This window comes from Paroedura picta, chromosome 5, assembly GCF_049243985.1.
Source record: "Paroedura picta isolate Pp20150507F chromosome 5, Ppicta_v3.0, whole genome shotgun sequence".
NCBI classification, from domain to species: domain Eukaryota; kingdom Metazoa; phylum Chordata; class Lepidosauria; order Squamata; family Gekkonidae; genus Paroedura; species Paroedura picta.
The window spans coordinates 59,941,116-59,957,277 of record NC_135373.1 but is presented as its reverse complement, the minus strand read 5'-3'; the positions used below and the strand labels follow the sequence as shown (position 1 = coordinate 59,957,277).

At 42.7% G+C, this 16,162-nt stretch overlaps 1 protein-coding gene across 1 annotated transcript in view; it reads right to left on the bottom strand.

The window, feature by feature from the left end:
* Positions 1–1,319: 1,319 nt before the first annotated feature.
* Positions 1,320–16,162, bottom strand: part of TBC1D22A (TBC1 domain family member 22A) — a 205,818-nt gene continuing 190,975 nt past the window's right edge. Inside the window, exon 13 of the mRNA XM_077338248.1 lies at positions 1,320–1,397. Within this exon, the coding sequence (XP_077194363.1) occupies positions 1,335–1,397 (63 nt within the window). The 3' untranslated portion in view covers positions 1,320–1,334. The remainder of the gene's footprint in view (positions 1,398–16,162) is intronic.

Genomic DNA, 16,162 nt, shown 5'->3' with positions numbered 1-16,162 from the left:
TATTTACCATATTTGTACTGCCTCACAGGACATACAAACTGATTACTGGATATTGGGGGGGGGGGATTAATGCAAATGGATCTGTAAAATTGAAAAATAAATAAATAAAAATGTGGCAGACATGTGCATTGCCACATCACATAACAGAGAAATATAGATGCACAGGGGAACCAATATGGCAATAAAATATCCAAAATGTTCTATCTTCAGTAATTATTTATTCTTTATAATTTCACACAAGTCCTGATGCGTTTTACCTTATAACTTTTTCAAGGAACAACGATTCTTGGAAAAGACAAAGGTAAAATTAGTGGTTGTTCAACAATAATAATTACCTTTGTATTTTCCAAGAACCATTGTCCCTTGAAAAAGCATCGGGACTTGTGTGAAATTATAAAGAATTACTGAAGATAGAACACTCTATATAAGTCCATTTTGGATATTTTATTGCCATATTGGTTCCCCAGTGCATCTATATTTCTCTATATTTGATTCTTCACTGGGCCCCACCCCTCCCAGTTCATAATTTTGCTTCATTATATAACAGAGCAACAGCACATATCAGCAGGATCCTGGGTAGCATGCACTTCCGTTACACATGGTTGATGGATTGCCAATATGCGTGATTGTAATGGTTGAAAGCACTTATTTCACAAACTTAAATTGAAATAAATAAATGTGCCAAGATTATTTGGAAAGGCCATAAGAGTCAAACTCCTATAAAGTCAAATTAAGAGTGTGGAAATGCCTTCTTAGTAGTAACAAAAATATTCTTTGAGGAATTCTGTCCCCATGTTTACCAGAGTCATTAAATATGTAACCTTTTCTGGGGGCTTGTTTTTAGCATCCTACCTTCTATATTTTTTAGTTGTCACCTTGCTTTCATTTGAAGAAGAATAAACCCCTCTTTGATTGCCAAAAATTAACTTGTTTGTGAGTTCCCTGGCTTGAGCTTCTTTTTATCTCAGTTGTATGCCTGCACCTTTTCTTTCTTCAGCATCTGAAAACCTATAAATTATTACTGAATGTATCGCAATTTTCTTCACACTGTTTCTAGTTAGAGAATGCACACTGACTTGAAACGCAGTACTCAAAAACATCAGGCCTTGATTTTTAACTGTCAAGGAAGGATCCCAAATCTGTCTAAGTAGCATCCCACCAGCTCTTGAAACAAGGAATGGTCCATTGTTCCCTTTCTTTATGGATGCATGCTTATGCCCTCATACAGTGAATGTCAACCTAAATATGATGGACATTCACTTACAGTGCTTGGATTTTTCATTGGTGCAGGGATTCACCCTCTTACTGGATCGCCTGGATGTTTTGCTTGAACTTCAAAGTGAATTCCATGGTGAACAGAGGCTTGCGTGGCATAGCAGCAGCTTCTCCATATGTTGCTTCAGGTAATACAGCATCATTAACAGGTTGTAAGAAGAAAACAAAGAGCTGTATCACTCACTAGGCATGAAAATACAATGCCAAGGCAAAATAGGTTAAATTATTTTATCACTCAGGTTGACAAAACCAACACATTTTGCCAAAAAAAGGCTTCTGTGAGATACAATATATGATAGAACATATATACTATACAACAACAATAATAATGAGTTTACACAAATATGGTTAAAGTCACATAACAAATACTATATTAAAAATTAAAACACAAAATCTACAAAACTGTTAGAGCTTATTCTGTCTTTGTATGCAAGTGAACTCCTTGAAAAAAAAATGGGGGGAAAGATAAAGTTGTGCCTTGATAAGCAAGCTACACTTGAAATTTATGGGTTAAATTTTGTTGTAGTTTTTTGCAACAACAAACATCCAGTCTAAAGTTCAGTGCCACCCTTAAGACCAACAAAGCTTTATTCAAGGGATGTGCATGCACACTTCCTTAGATACAACACCATGGAATCAGTTCAAACTTATAGGCAAAGTGTGAGAATAAATTAGCATAAGGCATCATGAAAATAGTTAACAGATTCCAGAGATAAATCTGTTAACCATTTGCATTATGGTGCATGTTAATTCCATGACACTGCATTCATTCCATGAATTATATCTGAGGAAGTATGCATGCACATGAAAGCTCATCCCTTGAATAAAACTTTGGTGGTTTCACTGGACACTGCTTCAGCCCAACACAGCTACCCACCTGAATTAAACATCCAATCTGAAGAAGAGCTGGAGAACTTGAAAGTTCACATTTCTGTTCTTATCAGAATGATTTATAGCACAAGCCTTTAATAGACCAAAAAATGCAGCAGGCAGGCTACTGTCAGGGGTTAGTTGCAGGGATCAAATCACCCCTAGGCCAAAAGGTCAGTAGTACTGTTTCTGAACACAGTTCAAAGTTCTGGTTCTTACCTTTAAGGCCCTAAATGTCTAGGAGCCAGGATCTCCCAAGGACCATCTCCTTTTATACCATCAAGCTGGCCAGTCAAGATCTATTTCTCAAGACAGTCAGCATGCACTTTCAAAAATGAAGCCAAACAGACCCAATGACAACAGAACACAGCAAACACAAGATGGCAGCAGCACAAACCCAAATGTCAAACACACACACACACACACCATGGCATGCCCCCAGTGCTATCCCTCTGTCACATAAACACAAAGAATAAAATAACTTTCCAAAAATCAGACACAAACAAAGCAAAACTGAACAAAAGGGCAAAAAAAAACCCTCAATACAAGTTTCAGGAAGAGAGTTTTTGGAAATCCTAATATGTCTTGTTTTATTTCAAGCACTAGAAATATAGCCCATTGCAGTTTGAAATGCAATGGGCGCTAACAGTGAGAATGGGTATGGGGGGGGGACTACCTGCAGTCTTTCGGCGGGTCTTTCAGCGGCTGGCAAGTGGCTGCATGTGTTGCAGGAGTCCTGGGGTTTCGGCGGCGGCAGCCTGAGGCGGAGCGGCTGGCGAGCGGCTGGCTGACTTGGAGGAGTCCTGCGGTTGCGGCGGCGGCGGCGACCTGATGCGGCGAGAGGCGCTTCGCGCCTCTCACCGCATCAGGCCGCCGGGCAGGGAGCCTCTGGCAGCCGCGCTCCACCTCTCGCCGTGTCAGGCTGGGAGCAACTGCAGTTCCTGGGGCTGGGAATCAGAGGGACCAATCGGCAGGCGCAAAGCGAGGTCGGGCCTTGTCTGTGATGAGGAAGGGTGCCAATAGGCCCCTCTGATTGTCAGTCTGGCGGCAAGGGACCAATTGCGATCCTCCCCCCCCCCAATTCGCCCGCATGCGGCCGGCCGCCATTCCCTTGCTAGCCACGGAGACGCCAGGTCGCCGACTGCCCGCGCAGCTGGGAGGACCCGCCAGAGACCCCAGCCACGAACATGCCACCTCCCCACTGCCCCAACCGGCTACAGAGAACCCACAGCTGCAGCTGGCCCTGCGGCCGCCTGGCCAACACCACCCCAGCCGGTTCTGCCTTCCTACGCGGCTGCAGCCCCGCCAGCAGCCACGCCAATGCCGCCAACGCCTCTGGCCGACCTGCCTCCAAAGACAGCATGTCGCTGCCGGCCCAACAACCACAGAGCGCCTCCTGCCCACTCCCGCCCAAGCAATGCCGCCGGAACTCCTCCATTGGCGCCCACACCAACGGACGCCACAGTGACTGCTGCCACCAGATGCGGTGCCAGCAACGGCCGTGGTAGCCCCGGCCCCACAACAATGACCTTTCCAGTCTCCTGTGGCTGAGCACGCCGCCCGCCATTGTGACACTGCCCTCCTACACCACAGGTATGTGCCGCGCCAGGGCCACACATGCTGGAGGCGGCAGACGCCGCCGGAGCCATGCAGGCCCCACCATCCCCGGCCTCGGGTGCGCCGCCTGCCCGCCGCCAAGTCACACAGCCACCCCGCCCTACTCTATCGCCTCCCTAGCGCCCGCTGTCTTTAACGCACAGCGGGCTTAGTTTCTAGTTTAAAATAAAAGGCTGCTTCTTGTGTCCGTGGAATTAACACTGGATGGAAACAAACAAACAAGCAGTGTGATTAATGGCTGCTATGTTTCTTAATAATTACAAATAAATTATATATGATCCTTACTTATTAATCGGATGAATGAGGATATCACAACAGTCAATGTTTATCCTGAAACATACACTTAAGAAAGGCCTAGTTTTCTGATACTGCAGAACAGCTTACATAATGAGCTGAAAACAAGCAGACAAGAGTCCTAACTTAGCAAGCCTGTAGATAAGCAGAGTAATAAATCGTAGACAAGCCGACAACTGTAGATAAGCAAGGAGCATCTAGATACAAGCCCATTTCATAGTTGATCTTCCTCAGAGGTTATTCTTACTACTAGATCTTCCCCAAGAGTTCTCTTCCTAGAATTAACTAGGATCCTTACCAATTTAAAAATAACACATAGCTGACTGGAAATTAGATATTTTACTGGAATATAAATCATTTTGTACTGATATACTTATTGTTCATAACCATACACTTCCAATGCATTTCTGACACACATGGGAATGCACTAGTGATTGAGAGCTGGGCAAAAGCAGAGAGTGGTGGCCTCCGGACGTGCCTATTTGAGAAGGTGGGCTCCAAATCAGATACACTTACATTGGAAAGACTAGTTGGAACAGCCCCTAACAGATTTTTCTTTGCCCCCCAGCAAGCCTTTGGATTGTGATTTTATACATGAGTGCTTTCCTCACAATAATTTGATCACTGAGGAAGACCCCTCAGGTTCTAAACTTTAAGGTTCTAAACTTGTAAGCCTTTAATAAGAGCTGTCTACAACTCATGTGATTAACCACAGTGCTGCTCTAGCTGTTTTACACTTTAGTACTCTCAATAATTTCTCTGGACAATGTAAAAGAAAGTGTTGTTTATCATCGTACAGATTTAACTTCATGTTGTCAATAAATTACATTATTTTCTTTAACACAGAAATCCTGTTCTCTATTAATTGCGAGCATAAAGCAAGAGGAAAGCATTATACAATGGGTTCATGCAAACAGCTTTTGGAAATAAGAACACTAAATTATACCAGTGTATTATTCTATCTAACTATGTACAACTGTTTTCACAGCAATGATATATGGAATTAATACATTTCTGCCAGCCTGGGATCTGTATCCATGAGTTATATTTTATTGCTCACTTGGAGGAGTAGAAAACCACAGACATCTAACCATGGCAATCATTAATAACCATCTGTTTATTTCATTCCCCAGGATGAGTATGTCACAGGTAAACAAGTGTCGTTTACATTATGAGAATAATTTTGCTGCTAAGTTGATTATGTGATAATAGCAGTGCCCTCATGCACATTCTTGCTCAAATGTGCACATTATCATCTATTAATTAAGCCACATATTAAAGGAGAAGTAAAGGGCAGAAGAAATGTGGAAAAAAGGAATTTATTGATGATCATACAGAATAAAGTATAAAGAAGCGAAGTTTTCAAAAGGTCTGCAATACTACATTTTTATGGATACTGGACACTATTACCAGACATCACAACTTACTTATTTGTTTAAGTGCATTCTACTCTTCTTCCAAGGAACACGGGGAAGCATATATGGTTCTCTTCACATTTTATCCTTACAACAAACCTTTGAGTTAGGTTAGAGTGACAGGTTTAAAAATTATTCCTGTCTCAATCCAGAGCCTTAGTGCTCAGGTAGGTTCAAAAACACAGGTTGTAGCTCCCACAAGAACTGAGATTCTCAGAATTCTGTGGTCACCAGCATCCTCCAGATCCTCTTCATAGAGTCACAGCATCCACAAAGCCCCATGCAAACATACACCCCACATTATGAGAAAACAGTGTTATGTATTTTTTGAAAATGCAACTATGCTGAAAACAAATCACCCCAAATAAATGTCAGTGGATACAACAAAGCCTTTGAATTTTTAAAAAGAAAACCTCTTGAGCCCAATGTACAATGAAGGAGATACTGAAGTAATAAGATGCAATGAAAGGTTGATTTAGGCCTCAGAGCCTTCTCATTTAGTTTGGATGATGGCTACTTTATTTTGTCCTGCTATTCTTGGACCTATTAAATACTTTAAATTCAATGTTATGAGAGTCAGGCCATGCATGTCAGTCAGGATATTTTTTTTTTCATTCTGCATTGATTTTCCTGCCTTCAGCACTCAGTTTCCTTTCTGGTCGCTGTCTCACCATCTTTTCTTAGAATGGTTTTGTGGTAGTTTTTATCCTTGCTTTGCTTTCAAGCCAAAGGTAATTCAAAAGCATACAGATTACCTCAGATTGTCCCCCACACCCTTTTCTTGCCTCTGAAAGGTCACTGCCGACTTTGTGGCAGTTCCTCCCATTCTGCATCTTCTGCTTTCCTCCACACTTCATTGCTATACAAGCCCCACTATTGCTTATATTTTTCATCTTTAATTTTGTTTGTGTTCTTTTGCAAATGGGTTGAATCAAGTGATATGAGTCTATTGCTAATCTTGGATTGCTGGAAAAAAATCATTGGCAGGGAAAGCTTTAAAAATGGATAAAGATAGCATGTGTGTGTGTGTATGTGCAATTAAAATAGTTAAAAGATGCATGCCTTCAGTAGGAAATGACAATCAAGTTGCAAGAGATGGAGTAGTGGGCATATTACAAAAGAAGGTAGCAAGTGAGCAGACAGATGTGCACTGGATTGACAGTGTCCCCTCTCCAATATATGAACAACTGCCTGAGCCTGCCACACCCCCCCCCCCATCAGCCCTGTGTTGGGACTCTGGTGATTTGGTAGCCACCTGCTCTCAGATCAGGCTCCTACTTCACACTGATAACTGGGCAGTGGGGAGCAGCTATCCTGAGCTGCTGTGGGCAGGCAGGTTTGCACATGATATAGAACCAAAAAGGGAAACCAAAATCCAACCTAACCAGAAAAGTTAGAAACCCAAAAGTTGAGCTGCAAAAATAATTTTTAAAAATTGCAAATGTTTATTACTGTATATACTTGCATATTAAGCCAACCCGCATATAAGCTAAGGCACCTAATTTTACCACAAAATCTGGGCAAACTTATTGACTCGCATATAAACCAAGGTTGGGAAATGCTCCATCATCACAGCATTGCCATTCCTTTTGCCACTGAAGGCAAAAGGAAAAAAGATCACAATCCCTCAGTCAAACTTTTGATGTCCTACAAACTGCTTATACAGTGTAAACAGTACACTGTGTAAGTGTACACTGATAAGGGGAGAGAACCACTAATGTTCTGTTGAGATGGCTACCCAAGAGAAAATACAGCTTGAATAATCTCTAGGACGTAAAAAAAAAACATGATCAGCATGAAACTGATAAACCACATTGCTCCCCCCCCCCAAAAAAAGAGGGCATTTTGTCACTGTGAGACTACCTGGTTTTTCTCATTGGTAAAATATACTCTGCAATTCCCAAGAGAAAAACTGGAGGGAAAAATAGGTACAGAGTGTAGGCACAGCATTCATAGTAAAGCCCTACTGACGCAACTTTATGAAAATCAGAAGTTGTGTATGTATAATAGGCTTCAGTCTTGTGAAGACAGGGAAGAGAAGATAAAACTTCTATTTGTTTCAATCAATGATCTTTAAACTTTCCAAACCTAGGACCCACTGAACTTTCCAAACCTAGGACATCAGACATCAGGGTCATATGACCAGAAGAGGAGGAGCCATGTGATAAACCTGCATGTGGTGAAAAGGAATCTGACTGGGAGCTGGAGATCTGGGGCTACAAATTCCCAATGTCTGCCCTTAAACTTGCTGGATGATCTTGGGCCAGTTACCTTCTTACAGTTTAATCTAGTAGAGAGAGTTGTTATAAGGGTAACACGAAAAAAGGAAAATCATGCATACTGCCTTAGCTCCTTGAAGCAAGGGTCGGATTAAAATATGATAATTTCTAAGCATCTGAAAGAAAGGGATGAAACCTGAAGAACTGTAACACACAACAGCATTTTGGGGTAAAGCAACCCTTAAATGTCTTCAAAAATAGGGATGAGGACATAGCAGGACCTTTGTCTGATACATGGGAGCAGTTTGAGTGGATGGGGTTGGAACTGAGTCCTGCCTTTGTTCACCTATTGATCTTTTCTCACAACTAGACAAACTAGCACTCTCTAACCAATAGCCCTACTCTGAGCTCTCTTCAGTCTACTCAAAATGCCACATTTCACTCCTTGACATGGCCACCACTGATCCATAATGTATGAATTAGACCTAACTGTCCCCATAAAGAAATGCAGCTCTCACAGGAGAACAAAGGGAGTGAAAGCAGTCTGCTGCCACGTTTCAAAGCCATGTTCAATTTGCTATCCATTTTCTCCCTCCAGGCTTCCCTTAAGCTGAGTTACTCCCCACCTCTTTTCATTCCACAGAAGTGTGTGTTTATCCCCATGCACATTAGCTTTCATTTCTCCTGGCTGAGTAACATGTTGTTTTGTTTTGCCTAGAGTTCAACACTTTTTCTCGGCATCTTTGAAATTACTTCTATGTACTCTCAAATGCGCCAAATGGAACAGTTAACCTCAGTCCAAAGATGGATTGCATATGATTTCCAGTGCATTTACAAGTAAGTAGTCAGACTAAACTGCACACTTTCCTCCTACAAAGAAATAGAGTGGATTGAATTGTTTAGGGAAGATGTTTTTAAAACTGATTCTATTCTTCCTTTGCCGGTGAGGAAAACCAAGATCCTTCATTTCTTGAACAGTTAAAAAAAAAAGCTATGAAATGTCACTTTTCAGAACCTTAAATGCATTTCATTTCAAGTCAAATCAGTCTAGATTTGAACAATCTGCACCATCCAGCAAACAATGGCATGCCCAAGGCTTGAAGGAGACTTAGGACCAAACAAAAAATAGCAAAGTGTTTTCTCTGTCTTCCTCAGGATTTATTTAAAATTAAAACAGCCTCCAAAGAATGAAAGCTCAAGCAGAAGTGCAGAACCGGAAAGAAGTACAACCATTTCCCCTTCTGCCATTTGCTCTCTAAAAGTTATCATCCTCTATCAGATTCCCTATATGAGAGAAAAGAAATATCTCATAAAGAGAAAAGCTCTTTTCCCATGGTTCCTCTTAATATTTGTGAAACTAGGGCCACCTGCAGGGGCTCGCCGCCAAAGCAGCGTACCACATGCCACATGTCCCAGCCACCACCCTCACGGCAGACTCCCCCCCCCCATGCCACCAACCCGCACCCTCCAGCACCTACCCACCTCCACCTAACAATCTCTGGTCCTCTGAGTAGGGCGACACCCCATCAGGCCTCTCCACGCTTCCGGTGCTCTCCCCCCCCCACACACACACACATACTGCTAGCGCCCGCTGCATTTTAAACTGCAATGGGCTTCACAGCTAGTATCTCATAAAGAAAAAAGCACTTTTCATTGAAATATCCCTGCAATATACACATAAAGATCTTTCACTCCAACTTGTAGCCTTCAATGGCTGTTTTTCATTTTAAAAGGGGACAGGTATGCAGAATTCAATGGCACATAGAGATTAGCTCTCACATCTGTCAGGTTGTTTGTAGAAACAAGCTGTAAACCAGCCTTTTTCAACCTTTTGATAATAGAGGAGCCCCTGAAATAATTTTCAGGCTTTTCAGCTGGCCACACCTTCCTGCCACACATCCTTGAAATGGCATGTCACCAGAAGTGACATCACTACCTGTGTTAATACGCAGGCTTAAGGATGACTGGGGTGGGGGGAACACAGAAAAGGGTGTTGAGGGTGGGATTAAGCATTCAGGCTCCACCACCTCCCAGGCACAGAAACCATGAGGGAACTCACTCATGCTTGGAGGGGGGAAGGGGAGCAATGGAAGTGGCTAGTTCCCTAGCTTGTCCAAGTCCATTAAGGTGGGAGAAGAAAGGCTGAGGACCCCCTCAGGCTCTCCTGCAGATCTCAAGGGATTCATGGACCCCTGGTTGAGAATCCCTGCTGTAGACTGCTTGATCTAAAACATGGTTAGCAGCCTAAATAGCTTGAATTTATCAGAGTTCAGAAGCTAAGCAGAGTCAGCCATGGTTAGTGTTTGGATGAGGGACCACCAAAGAAGACCAGGTTTGCTATGCAGAGGAAGGCAATAGCAAACCACCTCTGCTCATCTCTTGCCTTGAAATCCTCTTAAGGGGTCTTAATAAACTGTTTGCAACTTGATAGCACAAGAAATGGTTAGGACCAAAGATTATCAGAGTCAGACACTTGTTTTGGCCGTTATCTGTGATTAACCCATCTATTTGTTTCTCAGAACTTTGATCTGACCATGCTCAGCACCATGAAAACATAGAAGATTCTGGGATACTTTCAGATTGAAGATGCTTCTTTCCATTTTAACTAACAAATATTTCTGTTTTACTGTTGCACACATAGAGGCAGACATGGTTATGGGACCCTAAAACAGGGATGTCTTACATAAGGCCTGGGTCAAGGCCTGCCCATCCAGGGTTCTTATCCAGACTGCATGCAAGTGGTGAGATGGAGGAACCAGGAGGCTGCTAAGGAAGGAGTGAACAGAGCCACTCTAATCATGACTTCAACATGGCAGATCAACCTTGGCTGCAACAGTCTCACTTCTAAGTTGGGAGCTGCCACAGCTGCATTCATGCTGGTTCTGGGTTCCAAGATCAGGACACCTGCCTCTCCGCTCACCCTGTAGTTCTGGAGATGCAGTCCCAGCTGGTTGCAGGGACCAGTTTTTGCATAGTGGGGGAGTGCAGAAGATCCTCTGCTGGGGCCTGCTGGAAGCCAGCACCACTGCTGCATCCACACATATACCTATACTGAAACTATACCTTGGCCCATGGGGGGCATTTTTCATCAGTTTCTTCCACAAATCAGGTGCCTAGTCATGCCACTATGCATGCACCTCAGTGCCTGGACCTCCTTCCTCCATCGAACAACCAGCAGCAGTCAGCCGGCTACAGCCTTGTGGGAGGCAGTGTCAGTGATCTCTAGCCTCTTCCACATGTGCAGCCTTGTGAATGGGGTGACCACTGCCCCATCAGATGATCCAGTGGCCTAGCTGCTGCCACATGAGGGTGGCACAGCTTGCCAATGATCTCTGGCTTGAATCTCCAGCATTGCCCACCAAGGATCACCTGCCGGCCTTGGCTGGAAGCAGCTGCTGATGCATGGGTGTCTCCAGATTATCGGACTTTGCTTGGCTTGGGTCCTGCCATGCATATGGCCTTGCACCTGGGCCACTACCACCCTGCTTCCACAGGTGGGGAAGTTAGTTCAACTTGTCTTTCCATCCCCTACCATGGTGGCATGGGGCAGGAGGAGGTTCAATAACCAACCACGTTGCACTTTTCTCCTGGGGCCCGGATTCACAGCACTAGTGGCCACGGAGCAGCTAGGACAAGTATCTCCCACCTTTTAGGCAGCACAAACTACTTATACAATTTTGCCTCTTTGCCCCATCCCACCACCCAACCCTGCAAACTTAAATGGACTCCGGGGAATGGTAGAGGACAGGAAGGCCTGGAGGATCATTGTCCATGGGGTCGCGATGGGTCGGACACGACTTCGCACATAACAACAACAACAACAACCACCCAACCCATGGGGCATTACAATGAGGATACATCAACTTGGAGCTTATCAGCTGCTGTCCTTTATAAAATTACATTTTATGGCACACTGGTTTGGCCCAGCAAAGTGACATTTATGTCAGATCCTGCCCTTGTAACAAATGAGTTCAACATCTCTGCCCTAGGCCAACCTTCTCGAAAGCCTCCCCAAAAGCTGATACCTTGTCTAAGCATTATGGTGTAAGAAGAAAGAAAGGAGTTGCCTTTGGCTCTTTTTTTCTAATGACTTTGAGTTGGTTTGTGCTACTCCCTTTCTCACTACCAGTCTTATGGCCTTACTCCTGTCTCACGGCTAAGCCAGTCAGCTATTCATCTCCAAAAACGTCTCTTTACAAAAGTTGCTACATATATAGGATTTGAACCTGTAAAGTGCTGAGCACTCAGTCTTCCTGGGGAGCAAGCTGGCACCAGTCACCAATAATTAGTCACACTGACTTTGATGGGATTGTTGCTAGCTTTTCAAGCAAGTGTGTGTTCCAACAGGTCAATAGATCAAGCTAGACTGCTGAACACAGGAACAACTAGTGCTGGAGTTATGCTTCTTTTAGATGGGTCGATATTTATCTTATATTTTCCTTAGTGTTAGCTGTTTGGTTTTATAGGCTGTATTACTGTGTCCATCTTCATAGGGTTCAATGTTTACAACCTCTGCAGTGACTAATTTTGAGAGCATTTTTGGTATACCGAAAAGTTCAGAGGGAAAAGACAGTATGCTAGCAACTTGGTTTTAAACATTCTTGTTCAGAGATACATGCTGATTCCTTTTACAATGCCATATTTATCAATAAAGTACAGAGCAAATGTTTAGGTGAATTGTACTTGAATCACCTTTCAATTATTATAAGGTGACCAGATTGTCCCACTTTTGGAGGGACATCTGGGAGTACCTGGCAAATTGTACTTATGTTGAAATAAAAAAAAATATATTACAATACTACTTTTGTGTTCTATGAATTTTTTTGTTGCTCCATATTGACCAAAATTTTAATCAAGACCCCCCCCCCCCATCAATGGTGTCCCGCTTTACCAATGTTAAAATCTGGTCACCATAAATTATTATTCATTTTTGTATGCTTTTTTATGTCCTTTATACTATGTATGTGCTGTGAAAGAACAAAATTGAAATTGTTGTCTTCTGTTGTGTACATTATTTGAACATATAATTTTCAGTTAGTAGGATGAAAGTAGTTTATTGAACATTTCTTTCCAGCTATGTTATACACTTCTCTATTGCTGTACCCTTCTGTATTTCTGTTCGAAGGATTTCACCCCTCCTCTTTCTTTTGATCCCAGGCTCATACATACATTATATTGATATTTCTGTTCACTTGGTCTATATAATTTTGAGCATCTGTTCACTCAAGAGAGAAACCCAGGAAGATTCCCAAGTTTGCCAGCAAAATTGTTTCATACAAGCAATTCCACATGTTTTGAGAAATTTTGCCATAACCTATTAGCATGTATTGATATCCTTCTACACAAACTATATCCTTTTTAATTCAATGAGAAATAATATTTCATATATGTCAGGCTTGAAGGCATTTGAAAATTCGGAGCCTGAAGCCCTATGAGCTGTAAAGCTTGTGACCAGAGTGTACAATGTCTCCCAGCTCAGGGTTCTCAAAACAATAAGACTTCATTCTCAATGACAAAAGAGTTTTCAACACTGCAATAGCATATCCCAGAGCTGTTACTATTTCATTAACTAAGAAGGGCACTCAAGTCATTAATTTACACTCGGTCCTGTTTCAGGAACTATCTTGATTCACACAACCCTTTGTGTCAATGCAGACCTGGCTCATAGCAATTTAATTAAAGTATCAGGGCAAAGTTAAGTCCAGTGGCACTTTTAAGACCTTTTTATCTTGGACCAATCATGTTCCCGGGGAAATGGGTTCCTGTGTCGAACTATAGACTGTTCCCCAGAAAAAGACCATCCCAGGTCAATTAAAAAATGAAAAGACAAAAACCAAACTGTTGATGGCTAATAGCCTGTTTATTGGCTCGATGTGATATTTACATTAAACAGACTATCAGCCATCGTCAGCTTGGTTTTCATCTTTCCACATATTTTCAGCTGACGGGTCCTTTGTTTTCATGCAATTAAAAAGTGAGCCAGGTTTTTCCCTTTTTTCTCTTTCCTCACTCTATGACTTGAACCCCTCTAGACCTCAAGTTCCAGATTTCCTCTTGTATATCCCTTCCCTAAAAACTCCCCAGTTACCTCCATCTTTCTTTTTATAAATGTGCCCTCTTGTTGGTGTTTGTGTGTGTGTGTGTGGGGTTACATAGGGAATTAGTTCTCAAATGCACAGGGGCTTTACGCACCGGGATCTTTGTTGCAAATTGGTCACTGAATGAAAAATCGCCATTTAAAATAGTGGAATTCGTCGTTATGCATACCTGCCTTTGTAGTGGAATCCAGTTGCGTTTTGTAGCGTTTCCCACAGCTTCCGGTCTCGGCAGAAAAGGAAGCGCTATTGCCAAGCTCGTCCCGCCCCTGGCCGTCAAGCAGCCAATGGGCAGCCGTTAGCATGCTCCCATACAGCCCCTTTCCCTTTAAGAAAGTTTAAAAAAAAAAAACAGACCCATTGTAACGAATCTGTGTAGATTCGTTGCAACGGAGAGACCCATCCAGCTGCCTAATGTGAGCTGTCGTTTGATCGTATGATCATTGCCACGCTGCCTCGAGTGATAAAAAAAAAATCCCCCCCCTCTCACGGGCCCGATTTTCGGCTGAATTAATGTGTAAAAAATAAAGGGACTTTATTTCAGCAAACGGGCTTTTATGTGGTTTGTGCTTAGTGACTAAAGGTGAAGGACTGAAGCCAGGGAAGCCTCTAAACAGAAAGAGGCTCGCTGGTGCGTTTATCCCCGCTCGCTCGGAGAAAAAAAAATGGTGATCGCTTCGCCGGAAGTTTGGAGGACAGGCTCAGGAGGAGGGACTTTGAAGAAACCGCAACAATGTTAACGCACAGGTCTTTATCGCTAGTGTTGCAGATTGTTTGCAAGAGTGTAGCGCTTTCCGGAGGGTGAATCCACTTTTTGGGATTCCCCTGAAAGCGCTACAACGAAGCGCTTTTTGCTGATCGGTTTCAGGAGTGTTGCAGATTGTCTACGACGTCGTGCGTTATGGCAAATCAATAGCGTTTCCAATTGGCAACCATTGTGCGATTTTGAAGCCGTGCAAAAAGCCCCTCAGTGTAGTTTCTTTACAGTTTTATTTTTGTATATAATAAAATTGTCCGTGTCAATTGCCCTGTCACCCTCTTTCTTCCTAATTTTAGTTAGGGTATCCCCACTGAAATTCACTCTGGTATACAAAGACCTAGAAGATCCTGTGTGAGTCCTTTCCGGAACCTTTTAAAAGCTCATGACCCCTTCCCTGCATCCTGTTTGATTAACCCAAGCACCAAGATGTATACAATAGGAATGAGACAAGAGACAAAGCCATTTTGGAATCTTCTAAATCAGGGTCCCTAGCCTCTTGGCACATGGAAGCTACATTAGCGTGCCCAGTGCCTAAAGAGGGCCACATCTTAAACCAGAATGTAACAAAATTATTAACCTACTTATTTAGATCAAAAGTAAACATTCAAAAGTAAATGAAGAAACGTTAACTTTAATGCAATCCATTTGGAACAATGTTTTACTATGGAATCATTTTATTAGCTACACATGCTTACCTAGTCAGTGGGATTTTTGTGGCTGTTTTGTGTTTGCCAAGGCATTGACGTCCAAGTCAAGGTTTGTGACAGACACTCTTAAAATACCATGTAAACGTTCATCTGTAAGCCTTGACCTACACTTCAATTTCATAATTTTCATCTTGGAAAAGGTTTGTTCACAGATGTATGTGGTGCCAAAGACTGTGAACGTGCCTGCAGCAAATTTCTCTAGGTTGATAAATATATTAGGTAGACCAGAACAGAAATCTAACAGACTATTTTCTTTGTAAATGTCTCTGAGATGATCACTGGCTTGCAAATCAATTAGTTCCATCTGAAAAACGTTAAAGGGACAGGATGAACAGGAGTAGATGGTGCTTCTTGAGGTAGGAATAACAGTATGGGTCTGAGGTAAAATGCCCTGAGGATGATAGCAGCAGATAAGTAGCAGATAAGCACAGAAAGAGGTCAGAGGTCACATGTTGCCCACGGGACCTCGGGTTGGGAATCCCTGTTCTAAATCATGGAATTTTCTTACCTCATTGTTTTGCTGCTCTTCTCAGCATGCATGCAAAGAGAGACAGCAGGCATAGCACCCTTGTCCTTTACACAGAATCATAGGATCATAGAGTTGGAAGGGGCCACACAGGCCATCTAGTCCAACCCCCTGCTCAATGCAGGATCAGCCCAAAGCATCCTAAAGCATCCAAGAAAAGAAAAGCATCATAAAGCATCCAAGAAGGATAAGTGCAGCATCCTGTCCATTTTTTTCTTTGCAATAAGCAATTAATTAATCATCTTCTATGAAAGAGATAATGGAATAAGAAGGGGGAATAATTCATTTAATGTGAACTTGAAACCAAAACAAAATATTACTTGAGGCCCCAGGGTCAAAAACAACAGAGCAATGCAGACTTAGTCACTTTGAAGAAAGAGACCA